General features: G+C 36.8%; 1 protein-coding gene across 22 annotated transcripts in view; it reads left to right on the top strand.

Annotated features, from left to right (window-relative positions):
* TNRC6B (trinucleotide repeat containing adaptor 6B) overlaps positions 1-17,981 on the top strand; it is a 123,304-nt gene that overhangs the window by 70,604 nt on the left and 34,719 nt on the right. For all 22 annotated transcript variants that reach the window (XM_060694575.2, XM_087873897.1, XM_034403196.3 and 19 more), the window contains 3 exons: positions 5,054-5,398; positions 13,580-15,910; positions 17,685-17,840. In XM_060694575.2, the coding sequence (XP_060550558.2) occupies positions 5,054-5,398; positions 13,580-15,910; positions 17,685-17,840 (2,832 nt within the window). The remainder of the gene's footprint in view (positions 1-5,053; positions 5,399-13,579; positions 15,911-17,684; positions 17,841-17,981) is intronic.

A 17,981-nucleotide genomic window follows, 5' to 3' on the forward strand; every position in this document is an offset into this window, starting at 1 on the left:
TCCAAGACTGAGTGGCTGTGGCTCCCGGCATCCCGATATAGTCAGTTGACTCCATCACTGACTATTGGGGGCGAGTCGTTGGCCCCCACAGAGAGGGCTCGCAATCTGGGAATCCTCCTGGATATGCAGTTGTCCTTGGAGGAACATCTGACAGCTGTGACCAGGGGGACCTTTTGTCAGGTTTGCCTAATTCGCCAGTTGCGGCCCTTTCTTGATCGGGATTCCCTGTGCACAGTCACTCATGCCCTCGTCACCTCTCGCCTTGACTACTGCAACGCTCTCTATATGGGGCTCCCCTTGAAGAGCACCCGGAGGCTCCAGCTGGTCCAGAACGCAGCAGCGCGGGCGCTCCCATGTAACACCGCTCCTGCGTGAGCTGCACTGGCTCCCGGTGGTCTTCCGGGTGCGCTTCAAGGTGTTGGTTATCACCTTTAAAGTGCTCCATGGCATAGGGCCTAGCTATCTTCGAGACTGCCTGCTGCCACCGACGACCTCCCATCGATCTGTGCGCTCCCACAGAGAGGGCCTCCTCGGGGTGCCATCAGCCAAACAGTGCAGGCTGGTGACCCCCAGGGGGAGGGCCTTCTCTGTGGGGGCACCTACCCTCTGGAATCAATTGCCTCCAGAGATAAGGAGAATCCAAGACCTCAGTGCCTTCTGCCGTGCCCTTAAACCTTCCTTTTCCAGCAAGCCGGGCTGGCCTAATTTTTTAAGTGTTTTTAAGTGTTTTGTTTATCGTTTTTAATTAATGAGGCCAAATTTATATATACTTTTAATTGTATTTTAATATTTGTATTTGATGTTTCACCGCCCTGAGTCCTCAGGGAGAAGGGCAGTATACAAATTCTAAATAAATAAATAAATAAATAAATAATAAATAAATAAATAAATAATAAATAACAGATGAACAAAGAGAAATGCTAAACAGGCCAATAACTAAGATGGAATTGGAGTCTGCACTGAAAAAGCAAAAAAATAACAAAACACCGGGGCCAGATGGGCTACCGGTGGAATTATATAAAACTGTACAGGAAACAATAGGAGAAACTATGTTAGAGGTATATAACGAGGCTCTGGAGAAGACAAAAATCCCGTTAACCTGGACGGAGGCAATAATCACAATCATACCCAAAGTGGACACAGATCATCAATTAATTCAAAATTATAGACCAATATCCTTATTGAACACAGATTATAAAGTATTTGCAATAATTATAGCGGAAAGAATCAAAAAAGTATTGAATAATTATATTCATCTGGACCAAAATGGATTTCTGCCGGGCCGCCAAATTAAGAACAATATGAGAATAATAATAAATGCACTTGAATATTACGAAGCACTTCCGGAGAAACAAGCTTCATTGGTTTTCCTTGATGCCCAAAAAGCATTTGACAACCTAAATTGGAAATTTTTAAAGGGGCAATTAAAGAGTATGCAATTCGGAACAAAATTTGAAAAAAACATAGGAGAAATTTACACAAAACAAATAGCAAGAGTAATTTTGAATGCGACACGACAGACCAATTCGATATAACAAAAGGAGTTAGACAAGGCTGCCCACTGTCTCCATTATTGTACATCTTAACACTGGAGATCTTGTTAAAAAAAATTAGGGAAGACCAAAAAATTAAAGGGTTAAAAATAAGACGAGAAGAATACAAGGTTCAGGCTTTTGCCGATGACCTTGTATTTATAGCAGAGGAACCATTAGAAGTAGCACCAAAATTGTTTAAGAAAATAGAGGAATTTGGAGAGGTGGCTGGACTAAAAATAAATTGAAATTAATTGAAATTAATAGTAAAAAATCTTATGAAGAATCAAGAAAAGGAATTGGAGAATAGTACACAAATTCAAATAACGAAGAAAATAAAATACTTAGGGATCTGGCTGTCACCAAGAAGCTCGTCAATAAAAGAAAACAATTATGACAAATTAATAATACAGATAAAGAAAGATTTGGATAATTGGAGAAACCTACAGATTTCACTAATGGGAGGAATCTCCACTATTAAAATGAACATCTTATCAAAACTATTATATTTATTTCAGGTCTCTCCAATAAAATTAGAGAATTTTTTTTTTTGAAACATTGAATAAGATAATGTCCAAATTCATATGGCAGGGGAAGCAACCACGAATTAAACTTAAGCTACTCCAAGATACAAAAGATAGAGGAGGAACAGCACTCCCGGATTGGGAACTCTATTATCAAGCGGCGGTGTTATGGGTAAAGGATTGGATGGAATTAAAAAACAGCAGGATATTAACTATCGAATGCCACGAACTACAAGCGGGCTGGCACTCCTTTCTATGGGATGAAAGATATAAAACACATATCTATTTTAAAAGACACACAATTAGGAATACAATACTACCAATCTGGCTAAAAATTAAAAAACAACAGTATACAAAAATTCCGATTTGGCTATCACCATCAGAAGCGGTAAGGCACCCAAACTTAACAGAACCTAAAAATATAATTAGATACAAAGACTTAATTGATCATCAAGGGAAACTGAAAACCAAACAACAATTAGAAATAGACCTAAATAGAGAAATCGACTGGTGGACTTTCACACAGATCCAATCTAAACACAAGGAACACATAAAAATATATGAAATTTACAGAGAGAAACAAGAACTAGATAAAATTATATTAGACGCAGAAGAAAAATTAATTAGTAAAATTTATAAATTTCTACTGCGATACAAGATGGAGGAGGAAATAGTGAAGAGTACGATGATCAAATGGATGCAAAATTTTAATCATACAATAGACTTGGAGAAGTGGGAAGAACTATGGCAAATGAATTCAAAATTAACATTAGTGGTGGCATATAAGGAAAACCAGCTGAAGATGTTTTATAGGTGGCATATGTCGCCTACGAGACTGGCAAAAATCCATCCGAAAAACAGTTCATTATGTTGGAAATGTAAAAAATCACAAGGTACCTTTTACCATCTATGGTGGATGTGCCCGGCAACAAAGAAATTTTGGTTTAACATTAAGAAATGGTTGGAACAAATAATAAAGTTACAAATAGAGAAGAAACCAGAAACTTTCCTGCTAGGAATCTTCACAAAAATATATCCTAAAGATATAAAATACCTGATGATACATATCCTAATGGCAGCTCGGATAACGTACGCAAAAAAATGGAAACAGGAAAAAATCCCAACGGACGAAGAGTTAATAGATAAAATTGTGCAGTGCGCTGAAATGGATAGACTAACAAAAGAGATTAAGGAAAAAGAAGAGACAGAGTACTACAGAATATGGGACAAATGGTACCAATGGTATAACGCCACTACTAAAGATACATAGATACAAGAAGGATAGAATAAAGATGTAAATATGTATATAAATAATTTCTTATGGGCAAATAAACATGAACAGGGAAATCCAAAAACAACGGTATAATCCAAATATAAAGATTGCTAAAGGGGGAATCCTAAGGGGGGGGAGAAGGGGGGGTGAAAAACTACTAGGCTCAGAATAAGGGGAATAATCACAACCGTATTAGTTGAAGAACCACTGTGAAATATTGCTTTAAAAGAAAAATTTACTTATATGTTGTATGTTTTGTAAATGTTTTTATATGTGTTTTATATGTGTTTTAATAAAGTTTATAAAAAAATTTGTAAAAAAAACAATTTTTTTTTAAAATTTGATTTATATGCCGCCCTTCTCCGGAGACTCAGGGCGGCTTACAATGCGTTAAGCAATAGCCTTCATACTTTTGTATATTTATACAAAGTCAGCTTATTGGCCCCACAAACTGAGTCCTCAATCTACCCATCTTAGAAAGGATGGAAGGCTGAGTCTACCTTGAGCCTGGGGAGAATTGAACTCGCAGTAATTGCAGGCAGCTGGATGTTAAATGCTGCCTTAGGAGGCATTAGCCTCCTACGCCACTCAGGCTACAAATCGTTTAAGCAATTTTTCTGTTATTTTATTCCCTTATGGTCTAGCAGTTAAAATAATTGCTCATTTGCTTTCATTATTTTTTAAAAGAAATTTGTTCATATTTATAGATTTTGTTTCTTGGTGTGTGGGAATTCTGGATAGATGTTTCAGTGACAGGCTTACTTGGGGAAAGGACATTTAGTCTTTTAATTTTGCATTCTGAGGAAAAAAGTTTCAAATAATTCACAGACACCACTTTAGCATATTAATTCATAAATCATATTTTGCTTATTTAGATTCTGTATCTAATTCTTTATTTTCTAAATTTTCCTTAATCGAGGAATCCCCAATCCCCATACCCAATTAATGGAGTTCCATGTGGATTTGGTTTCCTTGCTTTGCTGCTAAGGCTTTGACACATGGATTTCAGTTTGCGTTCTTGACATTCATATGTGCACACGCACATATTAACATGTAGTCTCCTAACTTTTAACTTACTTACTTTAGCACAAAAACTTACTTATTCATGGATGCTGAATTCTCAAAGTGATATTCCTAAATATTTTTTTTCTTTCAATTTCCCCAATATTGGAATACTGTGAAATAATATTCTAGTACTCAACCAGAAGGTTGAAAGTCTGAGACGGGGAGAGCTCCCATTCTTCCTCTAGCTCCTGCCAATCTAACAATTCCAAAGCATGCAAATGCAACTCGATAAATAGGTAGCACTTTGGTAGGAAGGTAATGGCATTCTGTGCACTTCGGTGTATGTTGGCCACTTGACCACGGAAGCCTTTTTAGACAATGCTCCCTTGGCTAAGAAACTGAGATGAGTACCGCCCTCTAGAGTCAGACATGGCTGGACAGGGGAAACTTTTACTTCCTCCCCCTCTTTTTTTTTTTTTTTGGTGGAGAACACCATCTTGATAACTATAGCTGATTGACTGAAAAGCTTTTAGTGGATTCTTGGCAAACTTCTCTAATTTTGATTTTTTTTTTTTCTTTGTGAATTCATGTCATAGTGATTCCTAATTTTCTTCGTCCTTAAAGTTAGCAATATTTTAATAGCTCTTATTTATTGTGATTTTATGACACTGTTAAACTTGCAAACAATACTGAATACCACCCAATATTTTTCATTATAGTGCCCGAAGCGACAAAAACAAGTTTAAGCCAACCAGTGACCGCCAGCCCAATTGGCAGCTCTCCATCGCCACCTATAAATGGTGGCAATAATGCCAAAAGGGTGGCAGTGCCGAATGGTCAACCGCCAAGCGCTGCCCGCTACATGCCTCGGGAGGTGCCGCCGCGATTTCGTTGCCAGCAGGACCACAAAGTGTTATTGAAACGTGGACAGCCCCCTCCGCCATCTTGTATGCTCCTTGGAAGTGGAGTAGGGCCTACTTCCTCTCCAGCACCTGGAGCAAATCCAAACAACGCACAACCAGTAACAGGAGTGCTACTGCCATGTGACAGTGGGACTGCAACCGGTATGAAACCATTAGCATTCTGCTTAGTATTTTGCTGTCTGCTGTCATATATTTGTGTATTTTGAATTTAGAAATTGATTTTTTATTTACTCATTTATATCCTGAAATCTCTGGCAACCTTTGAAGGAGAATCACAGTCATTGGTAATAAGGCAGATTACAAATCAAATAAATATTGCAATAAATATTTTTTAGAAAGTTTTTACTTTAATTATTCACATAAAACTAGGTAAGTAGTTTTTTTATAAAAACAGATTACATTTTTTTCCAGCATATTTCCTTTGAGGGAAGTGAAAAAAACATTCTAATTTCAAACTATTCTGATTTCAGGTCAGAGATTTGGAATCTTCTGAACCTGAAAATATGAATATTAGTTCATATGAATTCAGAAATAACCTGATACTAGATCAGGTTGTTATCAGAACCAATGAACATATTAAAGTTATCACATGCCCAGAAGTTTGTTTTTAGCAAGAGAAAGAACCATAATGAAATTGAACATTCTATAGTGAAATAAACTTGCATGTTGATACAGCGCAGTCACTAGAATTTGTAATGCTGTCATAGTTTTTAAGTGAAAACACAAGAACATTTTTGTTTCCAGCATGAAACAAAATGTTTCTTTTTCAAGCTGTCTCACAGAGTGCCTGCGGCATTGTATTTAAATTGTTTTGCAACATATGATTGGAAATCAAATAAATAAGATAAATAAATGTGATTGGACATTTTTTTCGTCCAAATCTCTCCTGCCTAGCCAGCACAGCAGTAAGGTCCAGTCTTCACTGCTGATGGCTAGGCCAGATGAGATGATGTGAATATTGAGAAGAAACAAGCACTGAACATATCCAAATGGAATATGAAAGGTTGAAGTTGCATTAGCCTGCCTCCAAAGTTATAGTTGCTTCTTGTTTTTTAATTATTGCTGAGAAGTTAAAATAGGTAAGTTTTATATATGTACCTGCTTCATTTTGCATGTAAGTCTTGTAAAGGAAAGTATATGAATTACTTTGCTTCAGAGTCACATAACTGTATTAACTGTAAATATAAAGACAGTCAGATCCAACATGAGACCTAAAGAACATAATTTTTCTTAAGACTTTCTGCGAGAAACTGCTTTGAATACTTATATATTCCTAGTTGTGCTATCAGTGATAGCATCTAATCACTTTATCTTTTATCAGCCTTTACCATTAATGACCTTTGATTTTTATTTTTATTTTTATTTTTTTAAGCATCAGGATCTTCCCCAATGACTCTTTCTCATGTGTCCAAACTAAATTTTAGCTGCACTATTAGGGCTATTGTGACTTCCAGTTTTACTTCATCTAGCATTGAATTATTTGCTTTTCTTATGGTTCATGGGGCTCAGGTCAATTTTCTTCCAACATTGAAATTCAAAGGCATCAGTTTTCCTTTGTTCAGCCATTCTTATGGTCCCATTTTCATAGCTATATATTACCACTAAGATGTAACTAGTAACATGTGCCTCTATTTTATAGCTTCAGTCATGAATTTTTGAACCTAGGAAAATAATCTACTATATTTATGTGTATTTGTTTAGATTGGCATTGCCTATTGTTTTAACCTTAGTTTCTATTAATATTGAGCAATAGTATACTACTACTGTAATATCTCTTTCACCTTCCACAAGGGATTCCTTAGGTTTTCCTTGATTTCAGCTGTCAAGGTGATGTATTCTGCATATAAATTAACCTTGGCAACTCCTGTCCCAATTTTGAACCATTGAATTGTTCCATATTCTGTTCTAACTGTTGTTTCCTTGGTCATCATACAACAAGTACCTGAGTAACCTGGCATTTCCTTGTTTTGAAAAGGTAGGCCATGCAATAGTTCAAAGGGCAGGCCATAGTCCACATAATCAGTAACTCTAGTATAATCAAGTAAACAAATAATTGCTATCTTTTGAAAGTCAGTGATTTGTGTTATTATTTCTTGCTTTTAAAATTATAAAAACTCCTTCGTCTTTCCCATTATCCATCAGATGTTAGCAATGTAACCTTGGGTACCCGTGCTTCTTCTGGGTCAAATTGTATGTCTGTCAGTTCTTGTTCAATGTATTATTCAGTTTTGGATTTCATGCTTTTACTAGCATGTGAGATACATACAATAAATGTTTCTACATGTAGTAACACTGGAAAGTGATTGTCTTAAACTGGGGAATAACTTCATAACAGCCTGTAAAATGGAATATATTTCCAGTGAAAATTATTTAATTTTATTTAAATTATTTAATTTTCAGTCATTTGACCAGTCCAAAAGATGAATTCCGAAGGGTTATTTTTTTTTTTTTATTTTTTTTTTGGGGGGGGGGGGGCTTTAGAATATAGACTTAAGTCTGTTAGCTGTTTGAGCCAAATAGCCCTGTGTAGTTTGGTTTACTATAAAGGCTTGCAAAGGGGAATGCACTTCTTTAGTTTGGTGACACCACTGATAGCATATGAATATTATAATACCTTAATTTGGTATTAAAATAATAAGTTATTACAGCATGAACATTGGAGAATGTAGTAGGAAGTTTAAATATAAAGCTTTTCAGTTCAGACCATAGTTTTATGACCTGAAATTTCTATCTTGACAGGGTAGGCAGTCACTAATAGCTTGTATGGTGCAATTTATAAAGCAGTCTGTCATAGCTACGTATAGCAAGTTGCTTAAAGGAGCAAAGGCTTCCTGGCATTAAACACAAAGTGGTAGCAACTAATGCATCCAGTACAACTTTGGGTCTACTCCTTTTGGCATCAACATCTTGTACCCAGAGAGTATGAGCTGAAGCCACTGAGTGTTAAATCTTTGGATATCCAGACTTCTTAAAGCATTATAACATCTAGAATGAGTTCTACAAAAGGTTGATTTTACTATATATTGACCATTGAAATGTTAATTTATGTTTTATTAACAGGGTGATGTAGAGGTTCCCAACGGGGTATTTTGAGTGATTGCTGCCACAGAATTAAGAGTACACATCCTACATGCACACTGTTTATTTCCCCACATCAGTTATTTTGATAGTATGCTAAATAGTATGCTAAAAATTATGTTTGGCTATCTGTATTCTTACTGAACAAATGATATAAACATGCTGGATACATCATGCTCTGATTTATATTGATGGATTATATAACAATATTTTTTATATAGTTGTCAGATTTATCTGCTGCCTATCTCGCCATTGGGCTACTCTAGGCAGTTTACAACAGTGGTCCCCAACCTTTCCGGCTTTGCAGTCTGATGGGGGGAGGGAATGGTTCTGTGTGAGCGTTGTGTAAGCCATTAGTACAAATGGAGCTGTGCATGCTGTCCCACCACTTGCGCAGCCCGGGGGTTGGGGACCCCAGCTTACAATAATAAAAATGAAGAAAAATGAAAAGTGTAAACAGAACAGAAGTAAAATAATAAAACAATAAAATAAACAAATGACAAAGCAACACAATGAGAATAATACATCAAAATGGTAACCAGAAAGCTAGGGGGGCTGGAGAGCAGTTAGCAATATAATACAATGATCAAGAACTCGACATTTTTGGTAATCCTTGTATCTAAAAATGTCCTAGAAGAGGATAGTACTTTTATCAATCTCCTGTGTTCTCTTCTGTGCACCAAAACTTTTTTTTTCTCAAAATTTCTCTATTGGTGTTTCATTTTTATAGGTGTGAGATCTGAGTAAATTAACCACAGCTAAACAACCCTGCTTTGCTGCCTTTTTTGCTCATATTGCATTGTCAGGTGTTCATAAGTCAAGTTTATCACAAAAAGATGTTTGTACCTCCAATAATTTCTTTGACAATAGGTCGTTTCTACTTCATATACAGCAGCCCCAAGGAATCCAGAAAGCCATGATGCTGCTGCTCTTGAGTACTCTCTGTGATGATTCTGAAGTCTAATGTGACTGTAAATTTAAAATCCTGTTCAGTATCTTCAACATTTCTAGTATAGAGCTTGAAATCTTAGGATTGTCTGATCAACCACTAGCTGGATACCATGCTTATAAATATGAAAAGTCTTCAAAGCACTTCTGACCAGGTGTGGAGGAGAAGCAGTTCTGAAGTGACACTGGTAACTCACATTGTTAGTTTTATCAGAACTGAAATCAGACTATTTTGCAGTATCAAACCATATCTGCCTCAGTATAAAATATTTATTTACATTCCACACTCCTCCTCTTTGCTCACCAATTTCAACAAACCATAGTGAGTCTTTTTAGCACATGGAAGTACAATTGGGAATCCATTTCTGAAGTAGTTTACCATTCTAATGCCATCCATCTCTTTCCCAGTTATTAGTATCATGACCTTGTCTTAAGAATCTTCCGTGGATGAAGAAGAGAAGCAGGAAGAAGGTTTATCAAAATGCCAACTCTTTGCTGTGGGATCTCAGCAAAGTGTATGTGGTACCAGGATTTAGCAAAGGCATTGAGACAACAGCTTTTATCATTCCCATCCAAAGTAACAGTAGATTGACCAAGATCTTCTTCCTAGTTGTGAAGCATTCAGGCACCTAAGGAAGAAAAAAGTGAATTCTATGCCTGGCAGTAGTAATCTCTGAAAAAAAGCCAAATCGGATCATGGCCATCCATATTACAGCAAATGCAGAAGCTCCCTGGACTCAACAGTAATGCCATTTATGAAGGTCTTATGACAATTTCTACTAAGAGTTTCTTTGCTGCTAGACAGCTTCCTAGACTTGGTTCATATTTGGATTAGCTTTTTTGTTGATTGTTCTTATATGGCATCTGCCAAGTAAGAAAGCCTTAAATATATACAAAATAGTTCAATTTTATTCATAACCTAGGGTTAGACCTAATGTAATCATCATTTTTTAAACTGTTAGAATTAAGATGAAGCCATTTGTAAGGCTTGGGCATTCAGAAACAGGTGCTATTCCGGTTGAGGTATTCTGAAACTGCTATACTATACAAACACCACCCATTGGTATCATTGCCAATAATAAATTGGTATTTATCTATGTAAACAAATAAACAGAATGGCCACAGACAGGCAAAAAAAAAAAAAAACCAACAGTGGGTACAGGAGTGTCTTCTGACTTCCTGCCAACTGTCCCATTGACTTTGCTTGTGGGAAGCTGGCAGGGAACATCAGAAATCACAAACACATAACTGCAGGGACACTGGAGCCACAACTTTGGAAATAAATGTTGTCTGAAGATCTTTGAAATTCCAATTCCACAGGAGTAATGGGTCCCATTACTCCTGTGGAACAGATTTTTCACATGTCTTTAAGTTAGAGGATTTAAGACACCCTGATTCAAAAATCGGTGGGCTCTGATGCACTGTTTGGATTAATTAAAGGTACAGACTGACAATGAGTGTTTTAGTGGTGCATAGATATTATAGTCTTCCATTCACCTGTTCGCTTTCACAGATTTAAGCCAATAAAAATAAAATAGAAATTTTCTTCCTTATGGTAAGTAAGATGCATTGTATTCCAGATTGCTTTTCTCCAATGGAATGTTTGATTTCCTTCTTAGCACTTTGATCATTTCCAGGCTAAGTATTATTTCAGAATCAAACATAAAATATTAGTAGCCAATTCTCATGCTGTAAGTGATCTACTTTCTCAAAAATCCCATAGGCAGTATGGTTCTACCATCAGACTTAGACTTTACAGCTGTTTATAGCTGAAGCTGACAAGGCAAGAGCCAACCATTCTTGGGCCAGTCAGAACTGTTAAATAAGCATTGAACAGATCTTTTTCTAGTTATTTTCAAAACAGGACTTGGGAATTAATCACATTTTAAACACTTCATTTTCATTGCATTCAATTTAGGTTTCTCTTCACATAGTACTGATTTCCAGATAATGAACAGAATCATGTATTTTTAATTCATTTTTATTTTATTTATTTGTGGTCCTGTCTTTTATTATTTTTACAAATAACTCAAGGCAGCGAACATATTCAACACACTTCCCTCATAGCAAAACCCCCTTGTGTTGAGTTGGGCTGAGAAAAATTGATTGGCCCAAAGTCACCCAACCAGCTTTCATGGCTAAGGCAGGATGTGAACTCCTCCCACTTTCTAGCCTGGTACCTTACTTTTTTCTTTTGGTTGTAGGTCCACTGCAAAAGGAGGCCATATGCATATTTCAGAATTTTGAACAGTTAACATCTGCAGCCTTATTATTTTTCAACATTCTCACAAGTGGGATTATTTCCTTTTCATCAATTCGTTCTTGGACACTAATATTTACAGGTAGCTTTCATCTTATAACCATAATGAGGCCTTCCCATTATGGTCATAAGTTTTGATGTCAAAAGTGGATCATCCTTGTTACCGACTTAATTTTATGAGCTTTTTGAAGCTGTAGTTCAACAAATCATCATAGTCCTTAAACATATCCATGATCATTAAGCAAACTCATTGTTTTCTATGGGGCATTTTGCTGGAAACTGGAAGTAAATGCCAAGTTTGGGCAAAAGGGCTGTAAATCACAGTCATGTGACCAGTTATAACTCAAGGACCACCTGTATAGCATTCTTCCATTCCCTCACTTCAGCTTCCTTTCAAATAATTTCATGAGTTTTATTTTTAATTCTGTTCATTTTGTTGGAGGTTATTTATTTTAGATTCATTTTCCAAACAGTTTTTTAAAATTTTTGTAAACATTGCTTGGCATAGTCTCCTGATTTTTCCTCATTCTCTTTATTCCTTGCAACAATCTTTTTCTTTGTCTAAATCTTACACAATTACTTTCTCTCAGGTATTGCAGCAATGATTATCTTTATATTTTCCCTACTAAGCGTCTTTCACCTTCCTCATTCCACTAAGCATTCTTTTTCATTAATCATGTTTAATGCTGCATCTCACTCTTCTGTAGCATTCTGTACTTTACTGTTTTAAGCAGCTTCTACATCCTCTTTCCTTGTATTTCCTTTTCATTCTGATAGAATATTAATTTGTTTTCTAATTCTCATAGAAGATTCATATATTGTTTTTGTGCCTTTTTAAACTTTCATTACTGTTTTTCTCCCACTTTTCCTCCATGTCGATTTTGTTCCCAAATCCATTCTTGACTAGCAAATAATTCTCTCCCATATTCAGAACTTCTCATCGCTATTTTATGCTTCACTAATTCTACAGTTTCAGCATAACAATTTAAATCAGTTGTAATTTTAAATTTATATTCGTAAGTATGTATAGATTTATGGTTAGATTATATACTTAAACTAAGATTTTTTTTTAAACAGACCATTCCCATTCTTAATAGTAACTTTTTCTTTACAATCTTAGCTCATTCCTTCTCATCCATTTAAATTGTCTAGCAGAATTTTTTTTCCTCCTTCGGTCATGTTCATTCAACAATTTGCATAATTTTACCCAAACCTGGTTTACCTGTTTCTTTTGCTATCATAATTCATTGGAATATGACATACAATTACCAACCTATAGATATCTATTTTCATAAATACCTGCAACAACCGATATAGCACTGTTTCATACTTTATGAAAAACACTTTACACTATTTATTTATAATTAATCTGCATCTTTATTTCTCTCCAGGTATTCGTGTCCACACCATTCCAATCCATGTTCACACCATTCCAATCACTGGTTCATTTTCTTTACCATTTTCTTTTTATAATACCATTTGCAATCTTTAATATTTTATTTATGTACATGTCATATTTCTAAACCATCCGTCTCCTTCAGAGTGGGACTCTGTGCTATATACAATATAATATGATCAATAAATAAAACAATCTAATATGCCATGTGAGCCAAAGATATTGTCCTCTACTGCACTCATTGTGGATTTAGTTAATTTGGGCTTTCACATAACACTTTCCAGCGATATAGAGAAGTTTAGACTAGATTACTAGTTGTAGCAGTGCCTATACTAGATGCAGAATACTTTTACAGTACCCAATCATTTTGGCATATTGTGAGCAGTATAATACAAGCACAACCAATACTAATTTTACTCCAGTACTTTCAAACTATTCTATGCAAGTTAGGATCTCTCTTAACTGGAGTGTTTAACTTGCAGGTCCATGTACCATAGTCTGCATCCAACCAACTAGGAAGTATATGCAGTGAAGAATGTCTTTCACAGGATTGTGAAACATTTAACATTTCAGCAAACCTGTATATATTACCTAAGCTCTTACATGGATTTATGAATAATTTGGTCTGTTGCCTTTTTAGATTCAACAACTGGAGGTGCTGCTGCTTCAAATTATGCAAATTCCACTTGGGGTCCTGGAGTGTCCTCCAACAGCACCAATGTCAACCCTACTCATGTCTGGGACAAGGTGATTGTAGACGGGTCTGACATGGAAGAGTGGCCTTGTATTGCTAGCAAAGATACTGAGTCTTCTTCCGAAAACTCCACAGACAACAACAGTGCCTCAAACTCCGGCTCAGAGAAGAGCACTCTGCTGGGAAGCACCAGTAGCAACAAAGGAAAAGGAAACCAGTGCCAGTCTGGAAGCTCTGGTAATGAATGTAATCTTGGGGCTTGGAAATCCGATCCCAAGGCTAAACCTGTTCAATCTTCCAGTCCTTCAGCAGAGAGTAATGGTAGTCTAACAAGCTGGAGAAACTTGAGTGGGCAGGATAGAATTGGCCCCAATCCTGGCTTCAGCAACTTTAACCCAAATAGCAACCCATCTGCTTGGCCAGCACTAATTCAGGAGGGCAATTCAAGGAAAGGGACTTCAGAAACTGATAATGGTGGTTCAAATGCACAGATTAATACAACAGGTCAGACTTCTAGGGAACAGCAGTCAAAGATGGAAAATGCGGGTGTTAATTTTGTCTCTGGCAGAGAACATGCTCAAATCCACAACACTGATGGACCAAAAAATGGAAATGCTATATCCTTGAACTTAAGTTCACCAAACCCAGTAGAGAATAAGGGAATGTCCTTTGAAATGGGTTTTGGGAACCCCTCCAGGAGCACTGATACCCCTTCACAAAGCACTGGAGAGAGAAAAACTGGGAACGTTGGGTCTTGGGGTACAGCTAGGGGGCCTTCTGGAATGGACTGTGCTTCTAATCAAAGTAATTCTGGAAATCATGGGAACAATGGGAAGGATAGGGAAGACTTATGGAAGGGAGCTTCTGTTCAAAAATCAAATGGGTCAAGAAATGAATCTTGGGATAATAATAATAGATCTACGGGTGATGGGTCTTGGACCGTTGGCCCTCAACACTCTGGTGAAAGTAAATGGAATGAAGGGAACAAAATGACATCAGGGATGTCTCAGGGAGAATGGAAACAGCCGTCTGGGTCTGATGAACTGAAGATTGGTGAATGGAATGGTCCAAACCAACCAAATTCTAGCACTGGAGCATGGGACAATCAAAGGGGCCACCCGCTTCCTGAAAACCAAGGTAATTCCCAGGCTCCCTGTTGGGGACGATCTTCTAGTTCTGCAGGAAGTGAGATTGGAGGTCAAAGCACTGGAAGCAACCATAAAGCAGGAAGCAGTGATAGTCACAATTCTGGACGCCGATCATACAGGCCTACCCATCCTGATTGTCAGGCAGTTTTGCAAACTTTATTAAGCAGGACTGATTTAGACCCCCGAGTGCTTTCAAATACCGGTTGGGGTCAAACTCAAATCAAGCAAGATACTGTTTGGGACATAGAAGAGATGCCAAGAGCTGAAGGAAAGTCTGATAAAGGTACTGAGGGGTGGGAGAATTCTGCCATACAGACAAAGAACTCAGGGGGCTGGGGAGATGCACCCAGCCAAAGCAATCCAATCAAGTCTGGATGGGGTGAGCTTTCAACTCCAACAGAATGGAAAGAGCCCAAAAACACTGGAGGATGGAATAATGATTACAAGAGCAATTGTTCTAACTGGGGAGGGGGAAGACCAGAAGAAAAAGTCACAACATCTTGGAATGAGAATTCCAACAAAGACCCAGGATGGAATGGGCGGCCACCTAATCAGGGATGGTCTTCTGGGAAGAATGGCTGGGGAGAAGAAGTTGACCAAACAAAAAATGGCAATTGGGAAACTTCAGGAAACAAATCAATATCAGGTTGGAGTGAAGCTGGCCAGAATGAGATTGGCACTTGGGGTAATAATGCAAATTCAAACTCTTCTTCTAAAGCAGGGTGGGATAATAATAAAAGAACTCCAGCATGGAATGATACTGGTAGACAACCCAGTTCCTGGAATAATCCACAACAGCACCATCAGCAGTCAGAGGCACCCAGTTCCTGGGACCCACCACCACCTCAACCACCACAGCCTCCAGGTAATGGAAGGCTACCCAATTCTAACTGGAACAGTGGGCCACAATCAACTGTCTCAAAGGATGAAGAACCCAGTGGCTGGGAAGAACCATCCCCCCAGTCAATTAGTCGTAAAATGGATATTGATGATGGCACCTCAGCATGGGGAGACCCCAATAGTTACAACTATAAGAATGTGAACCTGTGGGACAAGAACTCACAAAGTGGACAAGCTTCACGAGATCAGAACCACCCTCCTCCAAGGCCAAGCAAAGTAACAACCTCAGGTAATTTTTTTAATGATCTTCATGATGATGCAAACAGTTCATCTTCTTACTAAACTCAGATCTACAATAATTTTCAAATCTGTTCTGTAGTTTGCCATACATCTAATGTGTCCTTGAAATAACAGACTATAAACCTTGAATTCAGTAGTCTTATATAACATATTACGAAATGCTTACTGTTTATAGGCAATTTTATTCTTGTGTCTGATATGTCAGGAAGGAGAATTCTGGACTGTCTTTATCTTTTAAAAAAAGAATAGAATTTTATTTATTTATTTATTTATTTAATTTATATACCGCTCTTCTCCCGAAGGACCCAGACTGTGCCAGAACCTCATTCACATTGGACAAAGAATCAGATTCCTGTGATGTTCCTATCACATAGCATGCTTAATGCATAGTTAATGTAAATAAAATTCATAAAGCATTTATGTCCAGAAACTATGAGCTCCTTGTTACAATTTCTGTCAAGGAGAATAAAGGAGCAGCAGAAGATAGATTCTCCACTAGATCAGGACTGGTTGGATCCTTGGAACCTATTTTCTCCAGGATTGCACACCTTTTTATTGTTAGATGGGTTTTTAAATACAATATTCTACAAATTATTGAATATTTAAGTTTTTCTGAATACTTCTCATTTAGGAGAAGGGAGCATGAACATAAAAGGATAGGTTTCTAATGTTCTATCCAACAGATTGGTCCTTTTAAGGCTAACTGTTATATCAGATTAACACGTACAATTTACCAGTATAATATAGATTGGGTGCTTGTAAATATTCATAACAGTAATAATAATTATTTTGTTATAGAGTCTGATATTAATAACTATTTGAGCAACTTATGTGATTCCAATTCCAACAACTTATGTGATTCCAATTATTTTGCTTTTCCAGACGTCAGGAGTTAAAAAGCATATTACATTTCACTTAGATGTACCCAAGCTCTTAAGTGCTTCTTCGGCTTTATATTGTATTGTTATATGAACAGTTAATGTCAGAAAAACAATGGAGGAAAATATGTTATCTTTTTGCCAATATACAGATTGATACTATCATAATCATATTTTTCTGAGCAAATTGTGGATAACATTGATTATATATGATCATGGTATAATGTATTCCATATATATTATATTAACATTTTTCTGATCTCATTCAGAGAATTCTTATCTGAAGTCCTCCTCCTCTCTCTCTTACACACAGTTTGTGATTATTTTGAATTCTATTGACTGTAAAATCAAATTCTACTGTTAATGTAATACTGTAATGGTGACACTGTTACTTGATTTAACACAGTAATGTAGGGTTTAGAATAGATATTAAAACTGTTGTATGATAAAGTAGAATCAGCTGTGTAGAAAGAGAATGCTTTACAAATAATCCTCAATTTATGACCACAATTGAGCCCCACATTTCCGTTGCTAAGCAAGGTAATTGTTAAGTGAGTTTGCCCCATTTTATGAGCTTTCTTGCCACAATTGTTAAGTGAATAACTGCAGTTTTTAAGTTAGTAACACAGTTGTCAAGTGAATCTGCTTCCTTGGTGAATTTGCTTGACAGAACGTCGCAAAAGGGGATCACATGACCCCAGATGCTGCAACGGTTGCAAGTTTGAAAAGCAGTCGTAAGTCACTTTTTTCACTGCTGTTTTAACTTTGAACAGTCATTAAACGAATGATTGTAAGTCAAGGCCTACCTGAATTTTGAGGTTATGTTGTGAATATTAGAATATTATTTATTCACTAGCCTAGAATTAAAACTCTTTCTGTATTTAGTCTGGAACAAAAGCACACCTCCTGCACCAGATAATGGTACCGCTGCTTGGGGTGAACCAAATGAAGCCAGTCCTGGTTGGGGTGAAGTAGAGGAAGCAGGGACTTCTACCACATGGGGAAATGGATCCTCCAGTACATCAAATGCCATAAAACCTAGTAAGTACTTCCTAGTTTCCTCTTTTAAAACAACAATAATGTATATTTTGAATTTTTTTTTATTAAAACTAATTGTTGAAAACACAAAAAAAAAAACAGTTCCTAGAAAATAATATAGTTTTATAAACAGAAACAGAATTG

The sequence above is a fragment of the Pantherophis guttatus genome, chromosome 7, assembly GCF_059756535.1.
Source record: "Pantherophis guttatus breed Tessera chromosome 7, ASM5975653v1, whole genome shotgun sequence".
NCBI lineage: Eukaryota > Metazoa > Chordata > Lepidosauria > Squamata > Colubridae > Pantherophis > Pantherophis guttatus.